Source organism: Pyrus communis, chromosome 9 (assembly GCF_963583255.1).
Source record: "Pyrus communis chromosome 9, drPyrComm1.1, whole genome shotgun sequence".
In the NCBI taxonomy this organism is placed as follows: domain Eukaryota; kingdom Viridiplantae; phylum Streptophyta; class Magnoliopsida; order Rosales; family Rosaceae; genus Pyrus; species Pyrus communis.
The window spans coordinates 22,544,968-22,561,908 of NC_084811.1; the positions used below are offsets into that span (position 1 = coordinate 22,544,968).

Below are 16,941 nucleotides of genomic sequence, written 5' to 3' on the forward strand. Positions count from 1 at the left end.
TTACGCTATTTGTTAGTAATTTTTCAATATCGCTTCTAATTCCTCTTTATGTTAGAATATCGCTTTTATTATAAAAAAAAAATGCTAATTACACTTTTCACCCTTCTACTTTAGGTTCAGTAACAATTTTGGTCCAAGACCAAGTCTATGAAAAATTGACACTTTTCAAGTACTTTAAGTTGTGGATTGTCTTTCTTCCGAAAAAATTGTTACTTAAATCAAACCACAAGGGCAAATTATCCTATATTTATTCTTTTGCAAGACCTAGCGTAGCCAAGTTGATTAGATCAAACAGTGTGATTCCCCCTCTAAACACAATTTTATTCTAACTCCCCAATAGATATTTAGGAAAATTAGTCAAAGTGATCATTTCAAAGCCCTATTGTCGAAGTCATCAGTTTTTCAACATGTTGGCGATATTTGATCACTACACACATCGTCATTCTCTTACCATCATGTTATCGATATTTAATTTTGCCCAGTTCATTAATTAAAATTTGATATATAATCATTTTATCCCATTTCTCTAAAAACAATTTAGGAAAAATCCAACCAACCTTTCTGATATTAATTCCTGTGGGCTGTATGCTATGAAATGACTATTTTGGTTTTAAGTAAGGGTGTACGTATGAAACTGACTTTCCACTGCGGGCATTTATCGAAAACATTCATATAATTCGGTGAAACTGAACTGCAAACGCAGGTAAGGCTTTTAAGTTTTTAACCCACTAGATCTGTGTACTTTTCATTGTTTACATACGATGCAAACGACACAACGTTTGGCACATCATAATCGCCATCATTGCCGTATTTATCATCTTTGTTTTGTCAGAAATGTGGGGAATGTATGTACGCGTAAATATGCAAATTTCAAAAGCTTCAATTTTCGAAATTCATATTGAAGTTGTTTATTAGAATTTTTTGTACTCATAGTATCAATGGTATTGATTCCTCCATGTTTGCTAATAAAGAATAAGAATTAGAATAATTTTTTGTAAAAAAAATGGAATCATTTCACTCATTTAACTTTCTCATGCGTTTACTTACACATAAGAAAATTAAAAAGTATAAGTTTTCTCTTGAAAAACGTAATTAAAATCTAAAATTCAAGAATCATCTCGATACGGATACTAGTTGAACCAATTCCATTTCCTTCTCATATTTCTAAATTCTTTCATTCTTCATTTTCCCATTTCTAATAAGTAAACATGTCCATATGTTCGCTAAATACAAAATTACTCCGTAATCAAAATCTGGCACCTTTGATTCCGATTACGAATTGATAAATGCCATAAGAACATTCACCTTCGTACTCAATTATTATGTTTAAATGCTCATCCAATATCATTTATATTAAAAAAAAAAATTCAAAAACAGAAATAGCATAAAATCGACATATGCTTGTGAACACAGACTCCCAACGTGTGATCGCCGGTCGCATTGACTAGGTTTAGTTGCCCCCAATGTTTAAAAATAATAGTGTAAACAAATTTGTCTTGCATGCAGATTATAGTTAAGATTATGATTAAGTGCCTTAATTAAATTAAAATCAAGTCTTTGATTCAAATTATGACAACCATATGCTACCAAATGGAACAAATTTGAAACCATTGCCATACATAATGGATGGTTTACCTATCCATTAACCCATTAATTTTTTCCTTTTTATATCAAAAGGGTTACCTAATATTCTCATTGTTATATGCTTGATGCAGATACTCGAGTAGGAACAAAAGATATGCCAAATTTTTGTTAATATTAATGCCCAACATTCATATTATTATAAGATTAATGTTTGGAACTTGCTCGAATCTAATAATTAAATAACTATCGTGTAATTAACGTTGCTTTAACATCCAATATTTTGGATTTATTAGCAAATTCTATAATTTGACGGTATTCTTCCTTAAGTATAAGTCAAATATTTCAAGTTCGACTTATGTGGATGACGGACATATAATATTTGTATTGAGTTGTATACCGTATTGTAATTGACTCATTGTGTTGCTTAATACAATATGTTTATACAAAATTCAACATATAGTTTTCACTGTCCCATTGTTTTGCTTTGTGCAATTCTCCTCTCCTTAATCTAAAGTTCAAGAAATATACATGTGAAGATCTTTGATGATCATCTGAATGTTTGGTATGAGTCATTTTTGTGCTCACCAAGTGTTTGATGTAATGCATACTAGGCATATTTCGACTGGTTGTGTCGATAACACTAGACATATACTTTCGATATCACTCTTCATATTGCTTCGACATATGTTGATATTTGTTGACATATGTACAACATGGTTTGGTTGACGACAAAGACTACCAAGTGTTTAAAGAACTGCCTCAGTGAATAAACTGATTTTTTTTTTTTACATACTTCTAGCTAAAAACCTTGAACCTTTTAACACTGAAACTCCCAAGGTTCAAATCACGAATCAGCCATTGTCCTTAATCATGTCTCATCTCCTTATTATTTCTCATGTTTTTTATACTTCTTTTATTTTTATTTATTAACAAACGATACTATCTACAGTAAGGAGGATGAGGTGAGCTTAGCCTCACAATGGGCTAGCAATAATGTGGTTCAAATTTGCTTTTGGAGAGAATCGAACCTAAGACCTCTCACTTACATATGAAAAGAAATACCACTAGATTGTAGTACTAAGCGACTTATTTTTTATATATTTAGAACAGTGTTATTGTAATACCGCTTATACATAATAAATAAAGTAAGATATTGGTTTTTTTTTAGTACAACGATATATTTTACACTAAGGGGAGGGGAAGTTCGACTAAACCACACAATGAGTAATCTAATTTGGTATCGAATTTGCTATTCACGAGATATTGTAAAATAAATAATAAAAATATTTGATGGGTCCAATAATCAACCAAGGACGTGCCGAGGTGGTGTGGTCCATGTTTCTGGTGAATTCTGAATACAATTAAACTTGTTTTTTTTGGTCAAAAGCACCAATTAAACTTGTTTGGTCATTAAATATTGTAGGCATATGGTATGGTTTCATGTGTTTTTGACAGGACCACCCTCCAAAACTCCAAAAAAAATGTTTGGATGCTTGCACCCCAACAACTTTGGTCTCACAAGACAACAACACAGCTCCCTGTCTAATTACTATTTTGAGGCAGGCTCTAGTAAGAGGTTATCTTACCTACCTTCCTAGCTTTACCCAAATTGTAAAAATTGAAAATATATACAAACTTCCAAAGTTCCTAAAACCATTCAAACTACATTTTGGATTATATTTCTCTTGCTTAGAGGTTGGAGCAAAAATATTATATCAAATTAATCATGTTTAAGGAATATTTATGTATGAAATGCTTTCTACTATGTGTATAATATTTGGATGGTTTGGTATTGACGTGCTTTAAAAAAATGTATTTGATGTGCTATAGAAATAAGTAGTTAGATGTTTGGTAGATTTGTAAAAATTCTTTGAGTCCAAAAAACAGCGTCAAAGTGTTTTGTAAACTTTTATATAAAAGCGTTGTGAATCTCAGGGTAGTTGAGTGGTGGCGGAAAGCTTATACATTGTTTTAAAAAATGATGGTTTGGTGCTTCCGTTTAAATGGAAAATTCATATGAAAGCTCAAACATTCAACACGATGAAGATCAGAACTTGGAGGAAGGAGAAAGGGAGGGCAAGATGGCCATTTTGAAAAATTTATTTAACTGGGACTGTTCACTCATGTTTAAAAAAAAAAAAAAAAAGTAGATTTTTCAAAGTCGTTATTTGCTACTTCCGCTTTTTGGCTTCGAATGATCCCTAATTTTGAAAAAAAAAAAAGGTTTGTCTAGTGTTCACCATCCTTTCCACTCAAATTTGAATTTATCTTCCCATAATTTAAATGAACTTAGTGTGATTATCTTATTGTTTAGACTTTTGATCAATTAGAAAATTATAAAAACAAAACAAACAATACCAAATACACTTCTAGAAAGATCATAAGTGCAAATAAGCAAAATAAAGTGTGAAGGGTGCAATTTGCTCATTAATTTGAGAGGGGATGAACATTACCATTACACTAATTGTTGTTGAATGGTTATGATTCAATTTCTATGTAAAGAAATCTTGAATTAAAAGACATCTAATGGTAATTAATAGGATGAAATGCTTACTATGTGATCAGCAAGAAAGAAATGTGTGACATCCCATCCCGAAATTATTTAAAACGTACGTGTGAATTGTCAACTTTGCCCCTAGTTCGTTTCTTTGACCTTATTGGTTGTTTTGTGTGTTGTGGCATGTGTTGGGCCACACACACACATGCACACTCACTGTCTCTCTCTGTCATTTCTCTGTCTCTGTCTCTCATCTCCCTCTCCATTCCCGTTCACCTTAAACGTACGGACACACACACAACTCACATAAATCATCACAGATCGAAGGAACCAATTGCACCTTCAAACTCGTGAGACTGAGAGGAACACATACGTACCATTTTCAGGTAAGGAAACCACGATTTTCACGTCGATTCGAGGTTTTCCGAATTGAGTACTATTCATGCAAACATTGATTTAGCATGTTTTTGGATTTTTGAAGCTCATAGGTGTCTTAGTGAGGTCCCAAGGAGCCTCGGAGTGCTTCGTTGGAAGTGTTTTGACGTCGGGATCGCCCTGTTCGAACTTGACCGATTTTGGAGGTTGGTGACAGGTAAGTTTTCGTAGGTTTTAGCCCTTAAAACTTGTTTGGACGTGTTCTACTAGTCTAGGGCTTCATTTTGGTGTTAAATTCGTGAAAAACGGTTGAGAAACGAGTGAGAAAACGTAAGTTGCAGGTTTTCCAGTTTTCCGGCGCCGGCGACGGCACCGGAGATTGAACGGGGAAGAAGACGGAATATTCCGTCAGAGTTGACGGAATATTCCTGACGCCGTTGACGGAATCCGTTAGAAATAACGGAATATTCCTCACGGCGTCAGTTGACGCCGTCCGTGTGCGCCGCACGTGCCTGCGCGTGGCCGGCGCATGGGGGCGCGTGCGGCGGAGGAAATTTTTTCTAAAAATATGGTTGTGATCCTGAGGTTGTGTAGATCACGTTGGTATATTCATTTGTCCATTTTGAGCAATGTATGAGGAGTTATTACGAAAGTTAGGTTATGTGCTTTAAAGTTAACGTTTTTATAGTTATTTCGCATATAGGTGACACGTATTCCGAGGACGAGCGTGCGCACTCGAGGCAGGGGGCCTACGACTAGACCTGGCAAACGGGTCGTGTCTGTCGTGTTCGTGTCGTTTTCGTGTAACACCTGTTATCTTAACGGGTCGTGTCGTGTCACACCCGTTATCTTAACGGGTCCTTAACAGGTCGTGTCACTTTACCCAACGGGTAAAGTGACCCGACCCGTTATGACCCGTTATGACCCGTTAAGAGAAAAATATATTTTTTTTAAAATTTGCACATACCACACATTGCGACATAAATATTACTTGAAAACATTAAAACATTTCTCGTTCAAGTACTATATCTACACTCGAAAATGAAAGCCTAATAAAAAAAATAATACATACACTACTAATCTATTACAAATATTAAATGTGCAAGGATAAAGAGTTTTTGTTTTTAAGATTGACTAACACTTAGAGTTTATTTATACTTTTATTAAGTATAACATAAGATTTTGTGGTATCCACTTGTGTAAATATTTTAAATTGAAGATCGAATTCATTCATTGTATTCATATAGGGTCAAGGAGTGTAGTTATAAAAAATCATCAAAATCGGAGTTAAAATAACCGTTAAATCGTGATTTTTCGTTTATAACCATTGAAAAGCTTTGTCCCGTTACTTGATCTCTGAATGTTTTTTTTTTGTGATTTTTTGTTGATGTGATCTCCAAGCATATACAAACAATTTTGACGGTTTGGATCGTTGAAATTAGTTTTGGAGAATTCGTAAAACGATAGATTGACTAACGCTTAGAGTTTATTTATACTTTTATTAAGTATAACATAAGATTTTGTGGTATCCACTTGTGTAAATATTTTAAATTGAAGATCGAATTCATTCATTGTATTCATATAGGGTCAAGGAGTGTAGTTATAAAAAATCATCAAAATCGGAGTTAAAATAACCGTTAAATCGTGATTTTTCGTTTATAACCGTTGAAAAGCTTTGTCCCGTTACTTGATCTCTGAATGTTTTTTTTTTGTGATTTTTTGCTGATGTGATCTCCAAGCATATACAAACAATTTTGACGGTTTGGATCGTTGAAATTAGTTTTGGAGAATTCGTAAAACGATAGATTGACTAACACTTAGAGTTTATTTATACTTTTATTAAGTATAACATAAGATTTTGTGGTATCCACTTGTGTAAATATTTTAAATTGAAGATCGAATTCATTCATTGTATTCATATAGGGTCAAGGAGTGTAGTTATAAAAAATCATCAAAATCGGAGTTAAAATAACCGTTAAATCGTGATTTTTCGTTTATAACCGTTGAAAAACTTTGTCCCGTTACTTGATCTCTGAATGTTTTTTTTTTGTGATTTTTTGCTGATGTGATCTCCAAGCATATACAAACAATTTTGACGGTTTGGATCGTTGAAATTAGTTTTGGAGAATTCGTAAAACGATAGATTGACTAACGCTTAGAGTTTATTTATACTTTTATTAAGTATAACATAAGATTTTGTGGTATCCACTTGTGTAAATATTTTAAATTGAAGATCGAATTCATTCATTGTATTCATATAGGGTCAAGGAGTGTAGTTATAAAAAATCATCAAAATCGGAGTTAAAATAACTGTTAAATCGTGATTTTTCGTTTATAACCGTTGAAAAGCTTTGTCCCGTTACTTGATCTCTGAATGTTTTTTTTTTGTGATTTTTTGCTGATGTGATCTCCAAGCATATACAAACAATTTTGACGGTTTGGATCGTTGAAATTAGTTTTGGAGAATTCGTAAAACGATAGATTGACTAACGCTTAGAGTTTATTTATACTTTTATTAAGTATAACATAAGATTTTGTGGTATCCACTTGTGTAAATATTTTAAATTGAAGATCGAATTCATTCATTGTATTCATATAGGGTCAAGGAGTGTAGTTATAAAAAATCATCAAAATCGGAGTTAAAATAACCGTTAAATCGTGATTTTTCGTTTATAACCGTTGAAAAGCTTTGTCCCGTTACTTGATCTCTGAATGTTTTTTTTTTGTGATTTTTTGCTGATGTGATCTCCAAGCATATACAAACAATTTTGACGGTTTGGATCGTTGAAATTAGTTTTGGAGAATTCGTAAAACGATAGATTGACTAACACTTAGAGTTTATTTATACTTTTATTAAGTATAACATAAGATTTTGTGGTATCCACTTGTGTAAATATTTTAAATTGAAGATCGAATTCATTCATTGTATTCATATAGGGTCAAGGAGTGTAGTTATAAAAAATCATCAAAATCGGAGTTAAAATAACCGTTAAACGTGATTTTTCGTTTATAACCGTTGAAAAGCTTTGTCCCGTTACTTGATCTCTGAATGTTTTTTTTTTGTGATTTTTTGCTGATGTGATCTCCAAGCATATACAAACAATTTTGACGGTTTGGATCGTTGAAATTAGTTTTGGAGAATTCGTAAAACGATAGATTGACTAACGCTTAGAGTTTATTTATACTTTTATTAAGTATAACATAAGATTTTGTGGTATCCACTTGTGTAAATATTTTAAATTGAAGATCGAATTCATTCATTGTATTCATATAGGGTCAAGGAGTGTAGTTATAAAAAATCATCAAAATCGGAGTTAAAATAACCGTTAAATCGTGATTTTTCGTTTATAACCGTTGAAAAGCTTTGTCCCGTTACTTGATCTCTGAATGTTTTTTTTTTGTGATTTTTTGCTGATGTGATCTCCAAGCATATACAAACAATTTTGACGGTTTGGATCGTTGAAATTAGTTTTGGAGAATTCGTAAAACGATAGATTGACTAACGCTTAGAGTTTATTTATACTTTTATTAAGTATAACATAAGATTTTGTGGTATCCACTTGTGTAAATATTTTAAATTGAAGATCGAATTCATTCATTGTATTCATATAGGGTCAAGGAGTGTAGTTATAAAAAATCATCAAAATCGGAGTTAAAATAACCGTTAAATCGTGATTTTTCGTTTATAACCGTTGAAAAGCTTTGTCCCGTTACTTGATCTCTGAATGTTTTTTTTTTGTGATTTTTTGCTGATGTGATCTCCAAGCATATACAAACAATTTTGACGGTTTGGATCGTTGAAATTAGTTTTGGAGAATTCGTAAAACGATAGATTGACTAACGCTTAGAGTTTATTTATACTTTTATTAAGTATAACATAAGATTTTGTGGTATCCACTTGTGTAAATATTTTAAATTGAAGATCGAATTCATTCATTGTATTCATATAGGGTCAAGGAGTGTAGTTATAAAAAATCATCAAAATCGGAGTTAAAATAACCGTTAAATCGTGATTTTTCGTTTATAACCGTTGAAAAGCTTTGTCCCGTTACTTGATCTCTGAATGTTTTTTTTTTGTGATTTTTTGCTGATGTGATCTCCAAGCATATACAAACAATTTTGACGGTTTGGATCGTTGAAATTAGTTTTGGAGAATTCGTAAAACGATAGATTGACTAACGCTTAGAGTTTATTTATACTTTTATTAAGTATAACATAAGATTTTGTGGTATCCACTTGTGTAAATATTTTAAATTGAAGATCGAATTCATTCATTGTATTCATATAGGGTCAAGGAGTGTAGTTATAAAAAATCATCAAAATCGGAGTTAAAATAACCGTTAAATCGTGATTTTTCGTTTATAACCGTTGAAAAGCTTTGTCCCGTTACTTGATCTCTGAATGTTTTTTTTTTGTGATTTTTTGCTGATGTGATCTCCAAGCATATACAAACAATTTTGACGGTTTGGATCGTTGAAATTAGTTTTGGAGAATTCGTAAAACGATAGATTGACTAACACTTAGAGTTTATTTATACTTTTATTAAGTATAACATAAGATTTGTGGTATCCACTTGTGTAAATATTTTAAATTGAATATCGAATTCATTCATTGTATTCATATAGGGTCAAGGAGTGTAGTTATAAAAAATCATCAAAATCGGAGTTAAAATAACCGTTAAATCGTGATTTTTCATTTATAACCGTTGAAAAGCTTTGTCTCGTTTACTTGATCTCTGAATGTTTTTTTTTTGTGAATTTTTGCTGATGTGATCTCCAAGCATATACAAACAATTTTGACGGTTTGGATCGTTGAAATTAGTTTTGGAGAATTCGTAAAACGATAGATTGACTAACACTTAGAGTTTATTTATACTTAGATTCACCACTTCTATTAATTTTCATTTTTCCCTCTCTTTTTTGTTTCCTTTTCAACTTTTTCTTATCATTTTCACTTTTCCCTCCAACATCTTTCCCTAATTGAATTCCCTCACTTTTTTGTTTTATTTTCAACTTTTCTTAACATTTTCATTTTCCCTCCATTTTTTTTTTCAAAAAGGGCGGCAAGTTGGCAAATGGCAATGGCAAGAAATTGATTATTGAAATTTGAGAATGGAAACAAATCACATATGAGTCCTGACGCATCAAATTTCAATGGATGCAAAATCATGCAAATATGCAATGCATGATCATGCATATTAAATTATTAATTAATAATTATTATAGTTTTTATAAAATTTAATATATATATATATATATATATATAAAATTAGTATAGATAGACTTAATATTTTGGGGGTATAATTATTATAGTATATATAATTATTATAATTATTATAAATTTTATAGTTAATTTAATATATATATATATATATATATATATATTTATTATAATTTTTAGGGGTATAAAATTGTAAAATTAATGTATATAATTATTACAGTATTTTTTGAGGGTTATAAAATTATAAAAATAATATTCTGCTTATCGTGTATCGTGTTTACCCACGTGTATACCCGACCCAACCCGTTATCTTAACAGGTGCTTATCGGGTTACCCGATAAGACCCGATTCGTTATCGTGTCGACCCAAACACCTGTTAATTTCGTGTCGTGTCGTGTCGGGTTATCGGGTCGTGTCAGAAATTGCCAGGTCTACCTACGACCCTTCCACATACCAGTGAGTGGGCTTTTGTTTTCCGTATATACCTATATACATTATTTTCCCAGAAATTGTTTAAAAAGGGTTAAGTGTTTTATGCCATGCACCATATTATTATCGTTTATGCATCATTGCATACATTAGTAGTGGTACACATATACATATGCATAGTTGGTGCTGTGGACACACAAGTAAGTGCCAGGTAAGTGGTATACATGTTTACATTTCAGTAGTGGTTTGAGATGCTTAGAGAGCTCATAACCTGCACCCCCGGTGTTAGTGCTTCTGCCCAGAGTAGGGCACAGTCCTTCACGTGATGTTCACCTCCCGCACCACACGCTCAGCTTGGATCCAAGTTAGCTGCACAGTCCTGTCGTACAGACCACTTTAGGTGGTTCCGCCTTATAGGTGACCCGCGATTATTCGCACAGTCTTCACGTGATCGTAGCACTAGAGCGTATATATGTATTACACCCAGGCCTGTCGTACAGACCACTTTAGGTGGTTCCGACTCGTGGGCAGGTTCAGTTATTGAGTTGAGATTTGAGCTCTATATGCAGCCGTACAGGTCACGTTAGGTGACTCCGGCTGCCAGATGTTATGCTATTGATGTGATTTATACCTGAGCACTTGCATTTCATTATGAGGCTTTGACATGGCACACTTTTGAGCATGATTGTTATACCCTTGAGCATGTTTGGCATATCTATACATACGTATATATGTTTATTTTCTGGGAAGTATATAGGTTTTACGGCGAGGGGTTAGAATGCATTTTGCTAAATGGTTTTCAAAGAGCTTTGTTTTTGCCCACTCACGCTTTTGTTTTGCGCCCCTCCAGGTTCTAGTTGCTTAGCAGTTTCGGTGGTCTCCCAGAGGGTTCTTCCAGCTTTTCTGACAGACACTCACCAGCGTAGGGTCACCTTCGAGTGTACTTATGTCGCAACTTTTCTTTTGGACTGCTGTAGTCTTGCTCTGAATTTGTATCTCACTTACGCTAGCACTTGTTTGAGTACTTTGTATGCTAGTTTTTAATTATTCGTACTTTTATACTACTATCTTATTAGCTTCCGCACGTGCACATGGTTACGTCACTTTCGTGTGACGGCCAGCACGCCCTGATCTCGGTCGGGGTGTGTCAAAATGACTTTGCGCAACCTGTTTAATTACGTCTCTTAATTCTCCTTTGATTTATTTACGCAATGTTAAATACATGGGAAAAAAAAAACAATGTGCATAAATCACTTCTCTAGAAAAAATACGCCCTTGTAATAAACATTTTTTATTTTCTAAAAGTGCTTCTAAACATTCTACAAACATTGTTTTTAATCTCAACAAACACACCTCCAAAGAGGCATATTTTGTTTTTGTTTCATCAAAGACTTGATAGGAACTATGAGCTAATGCTCTTGTTTGAGTTTTGATTTCCTTTCGTAACCCTAACCAAAATCAAAAGAGTAAATTATTTAATTACAAGATACAAATTGCCAAAGTTCTTGGAAATAGTCAAAGTAATTTTAGATATTTATTTCTCTTACTGTGTACATTGATATTGCAATATCACAACGTGTTGACGTGGTATTACAAATCCACAAAATTACACGCACAACCACTGATTTTCTAAAAACTTGTTTGGTACCTTCATTTTTTGAAAATGAAAATTATAAATAAAAAACTGAACAAAAAATAATAAAAAAAAATAAGGACAAAAACTAAAAACGAAGGTGGCTATCAAACGAGGAGTTGTGACTTGTGAGCTGTGTGAACTGAGAAATTCAAATTTTCATCCTTAGAGAAAAATACAAATAAATAAAATACAGATGTCCATCCAGAAAATTTAAAGGCGTCAACGTGCTTGAAAAAAGTAAAAAATACAAAAATACAAAAAGGACTGGAATATATTCAAACGTCGTGTGCGGGTGGAGGCACTGTTGGTCCACTCGTTGTGGTAAAATTAAATTTAAACAAAGAAAACCATTCATTTTTTTTTCTCACAAATATTTTTTTTAAATGATAATTTCTCTTTGGAGTAAAACTAAATTTAAACAGTTGCTTATTATTATAGTTTAGTGATATTTTTTTTTTTTTTGCAAGTGAGAAGTCTTTGATTTTTACTAAACACAAATTTGAACCAGCAAGCTTATTGTAAGGATTAGTCCATTCTCATTTTATTAGTACAGATAATATCATATATTAAAAAAATAATTCTTGAATTAATAATCTAAAAGAAAACCACTCACTTTTAAAAATTTATTTTTTTCCGAAAATGATAATTTAAGAAATCATGATTAAGTTTGAACACAGTATAATAAAAAAAATTGACTGCAATTATTATAAGTTTAATATGAGTTGAATTGAAAAGTCTTAATTTATTAGCAAAGTTCACCATTAATTGGTATTATTAGGTGATTTTTAAAATTATTTTACTGAAAACACTTTTCATTATGTTAATACACTTTCTAAACGAGTCAGTAAAGTCAGACAAACAGGGATCAAATCTTTTACTTAGAAAAAAAACACAAGAAACACAAGAAACAAAAAGACGATAAAATAAAAACAAGAAAAACAAAAGCACATTTCTTGAGTGATTCTGAAGCATAGAGACAACGGAGGCCATCGATGGCCAGCACCGATACGAGCAAGGCACTCCCATTTTCTTCAATTTTACCTATCCGGGTAATCCGCGTGTGTTGCTTCTAGGCTCGCTTTTCGATTCTCTTTTTGTTTTTGCTGTTGTTTTTTCTTTTGATCGTTGATTGGGTTTTTGGAGGGGAATGGGGATTTTTTGTTTTCATTCCTTTTATCGTGCCTGGATTTATTTGCACTGCTATTTTAGATGAAGGGAAAGTTAGTTTTTGGAAACAACCCAGTTTTTGGTTTGAAATTTGGGTATCGGGGTTGAGATTTTTGTTTGAATTTGTCTGCTATCTCTCTCTAAGGTAGATATTGGGAAGCTTAATTTGAACTTTTGTTGGGTTTCTGGTTGCAATTGTGAATCGGAGTATGCTTTTTGTGCCACTGTTATGGTGTTTTTTTTTTTTTTTTTCCTGATTGATTGGGAAAGCTGGTTGCTTTTTAATGTCTTCTGTGTAAATTTTTGAACTTACTGTTTTTAGTGCAAATGAGGAATGTGGGTTTTAGTCAAAGCATAGTTCTGAATTGATCTGGGATTGTTCTTATCTTGCTGGATATCTTATAAATCTGAAATTGCCTATGTGATGATCAAAAAGTTGGAAAAGGAAAATCCATATGTTCCTTGTTTCATCTCTTTTGAAGTTGAAATTCTTTGCGTATTTTAGTTGAAAATGTTTGCATGATGCATGTTTTCTTCCTCAATCTCCATAATTTCCTTGCTTCGTATTCTTATGAACTCTGTTATTGCTACCATAATATTTGTGCAGTAATAAATTTTGGATATTGATTTGTAAACTAAGGTTTAAAAAAAGCATAGTGATGTTGTAGTTGTGGGAATTCATGATTTACCAATAGTTTCAAGAGGGTCTTTACTGTGCCTCGGTGGTATGGATGTCCACCAATCTTGGAATACTCACCGGTAAAACAAATTCCAAATTTTATCCCAATAAGCAATTTGGTGGGATTATAAAAGCTCGAAGAGCATTTTTGAAGCTACTGTGGAAAAGTGGAGATATTTATAGGTGTAGCCTTGTAATGTCGACTATAGGAGATTGAGAATCTCCTGCTGCCAAGCAAGAATCTTTTCCAAGTTCTTTTGATATGGCAAAGCAACTGAAGTCTAATCTGACCTGCCTATACCTCATAAGCTTTCTAAGCGAATTGAGCTGAACAACTGTTTACATTTAATGAGAACTTTCCTTCTTGTTATTTGTCTTTTGTCTGGACTTTGGACTCGAGTTTAATAGTACACTCTTTAGAAATTATTTCATCCATAGCATATGATATAGTTATATATAACTCTTTGTTCAACTTGTTTTGACAGAGGTAAGCATGTGTATAGAGAATTGATAGCGGAATAGAGGGCAAGTAGAATCCTCCTGTCTTATGAACCAGAATTTTGTTCTATTTGAATCACTCGTGGCTCCTGGGGGAATTTTATAAGAAGATTTTTAAAGATTTGAAACAGTCCTGCTCCCGGGGACACTTTGCGAGGGTGTTCTTGAGTTGGCAGATTATGACATGGCAATCGCAAAGTCAGAGACAGGTAGTAATAGTATGATTAGTAAGACAACCCCTGGTTTGGGTGGAAAGCATGGTCTTTATTCAACCAATGGTGTGCATGAGTTGCTTGAGTGCCCTGTCTGCACGAATTTGATGTACCCTCCTATTCATCAGGTACATTTGCAGTTAGGACATATGTTTCACCTGAATCTTCTGTTTCTAAATTGATCCTACAATTATCACAAAATCATGCAGGCTATAATCTTTGAAAATTTATTAGCCTTGCCTTTGTGCTTGCTATGGCAGAACATTCAGTGCTTGCAATCGTACTTGAAAGTTTATTAGTCTTTTCCTTTTCTCCTTTTGAATTTCTGGGATTGACAATTGGGACTACGCCTGGACTCATGATCTTCCTATATTATCTTAGTATAGTTCTCATAATAGTTCTGTGTTGCTCTGCTTTAATTTATTCTGAATATAAATGTATGAAACTCTCAAGCCCTCCCCCTTTCTCGTTTTAAATGCGAAAAATAAGATTGTTATGCCTCTGTATATGTATTATGTTGTGAGTCTTGTGACCCCCTTGTTTTAGTTGTTATTGCCAACATGATTTAGTTAATTATATGTATTATTGTTCATGCTATCCACAGGCTACCGCACTACAGTTGATCATTTAGTTTTATTACTCTTAATTTTCGGGTTTGCTGAAGACTAAATTGCAATGGCTGTGTTCCTTTTATTCAAGATAAAATTATTCGCTTATTGACTTTTGGGGTTCAGACTTCCTTGAACCCCTTGAAGTGATCAATCCCTCACTTTCTTGACTCTAATTTTACCCTCTTCTTGTAATTGAACATGGGGTATTGTCCTGTCAATATGGAATTACATGTTCTTTAGGACTCAGTTCTTTTGTTTTAAAATTCTTGTTTTGCAGTGTCCTAATGGCCACACAGTATGTTCTGACTGCAAGATAAGGGTGCACAATTGTTGCCCCACTTGCCGCTATGAGCTTGGCGATATAAGGTGTTTGGCTTTGGAGAAAGTTGCTGAATCATTGGAACTTCCATGCAGATACCAGAGTTTAGGATGTCATGATATTTTTCCTTACTACAGCAAGCTCAAACATGAACAACACTGTCGATTTCGTCTATATAATTGCCCTTATGCTGGATCTGAGTGCTCTATTACAGGTGACATCCCTACTCTCGTTGCTCATCTTAAAGAGGATCACAAGGTTGACATGCATGATGGGTGCACCTTCAACCATAGATATGTTAAAGCGAACCCAAATGAAGTTGAAAATGCAACTTGGATGCTTACTGTAAGTTTTTTAATTTTAATATTCTAAAGTGTTACAAAAACTATAAATTTGTGTAGTTAAACCCTGTACCTTTTTTAATTTTTCATTTTTGGTGCGTGTACAATGTTTAGTAGCAATATTCATATTGATTCTGCTTGTAAAATTTAATTTTTTAATGTGTACTACTGACCGGCATATTGAATTATGTTTTCTCCCGCAGGTCTTCAATTGTTTCGGAAGACAATTCTGTTTGCACTTTGAGGCTTTCCAGTTAGGAATGGCTCCAGTCTACATGGCCTTTTTACGATTCATGGGTGATGATATTGAGGCTAAGAAATTCGGCTATAGTTTGGAAGTTGGTGCAAATGGCCGTAAGCTAATATGGCAGGGGATCCCTAGGAGTATCCGCGACAGTCATAGAAAAGTCCGTGACAGCCAGGATGGACTCATTATTCAGAGGAATCTGGCTCTCTATTTCTCAGGTGGGGATAGGCAAGAACTAAAGTTGAGGATTACTGGCCGTATATGGAAAGAAGAATGAGATCTGGATAGATGATTGGTGTTTAGGTGTACAGTTAAAAACTGAGACTGTCTAGGGTAGCTCCATGTTGAAGCGTCAATGTGTTTCGCTTTGTTTTCTTCGTTTGAACTTGAAGTTGAAGTGACTGAGCAAGAGGGTATTGTGAAAACTTACTTGTCTGCTGACCGCTGCCTCGGTAAGATCAGAGCTGCAGCTTAGCGTCAGAAAACGGATATTGGAGTGATTTGATGGGTTTGAGTGTTTGTGTGTGCTTTGCCCTCAAAAGTGACACAAAGTCCTTGGCTTCATATGTATCTAAATACACCTATTGCCATGTATGTTTCTGATGTAATGTGGCCATCAACACCATATGGTCTGAATTTATGAATCCATTCAAGCGATTTCTTCTTTTTCTCGGCCAGGTTGAATCAAGCTTCTGCAAAACTAGTATTGTTGGCAAATTAGTTGGGCATAAATGTTCTCATGGTCACCGTATGACCAAGTGATATGTGGTTATTTACCCTTTGATTTGATATCATAGGCGGAGAATAATTAGATGTGCTATTCGTGTAATTGTGTGTTAATCTCAACCTTTAATATTAAATTCAAAGGTTAGTGGCGATGAATCTTTGGTCACTTGGTGAGCAAGAGAACGGGACTCTTTTGTTTTTTTGAACAAATGATATTATCTACACTAAAGTGGAGGGAGAGTATGAAACTCATTAATTGAGTATGATATTCCTTCAAAATAGAGCAGCAGCTGCTCCTTTGGGTTGGAGTACAGCCTAACTCGATCAATTCATACCAAAAAAATGTGGCAGGAACATGACGTGATACATGGCAACCATGTGCTTTAAAAGAGGAATGTCC

The 16,941-nt window shown here is 33.6% G+C and overlaps 1 protein-coding gene across 1 annotated transcript; it reads left to right on the forward strand.

Moving 5' to 3' along the window:
• Positions 1–12,630: 12,630 nt before the first annotated feature.
• On the forward strand, positions 12,631–16,485 carry LOC137744980 (E3 ubiquitin-protein ligase SINAT2-like). Its single transcript, XM_068484818.1, has 4 exons — positions 12,631–12,790; positions 14,073–14,425; positions 15,186–15,572; positions 15,772–16,485. The coding sequence occupies exons 2-4, from the start codon at positions 14,270–14,272 to the stop codon at positions 16,090–16,092; spliced, it is 864 nt and encodes a 287-aa protein (XP_068340919.1). The 5' UTR covers positions 12,631–12,790; positions 14,073–14,269; the 3' UTR covers positions 16,093–16,485.
• The last annotated feature ends 456 nt before the right edge of the window (positions 16,486–16,941 follow it).

What these genes read in the sequence shown, in the direction of transcription:
- LOC137744980 (XM_068484818.1), top strand. Translation starts at nt 14,270, where the DNA reads ATGGCAATCGCAAAGTCAGAGACAGGTAGTAATAGTATGATTAGTAAG. An exon ending in TGTACCCTCCTATTCATCAG is followed by an intron (nt 14,426 to 15,185) that starts GTACATTTGCAG and finishes CTTGTTTTGCAG; the next exon opens with TGTCCTAATGGCCACACAGT. An exon ending in ATGCAACTTGGATGCTTACT is followed by an intron (nt 15,573 to 15,771) that starts GTAAGTTTTTTA and finishes TTTCTCCCGCAG; the next exon opens with GTCTTCAATTGTTTCGGAAG.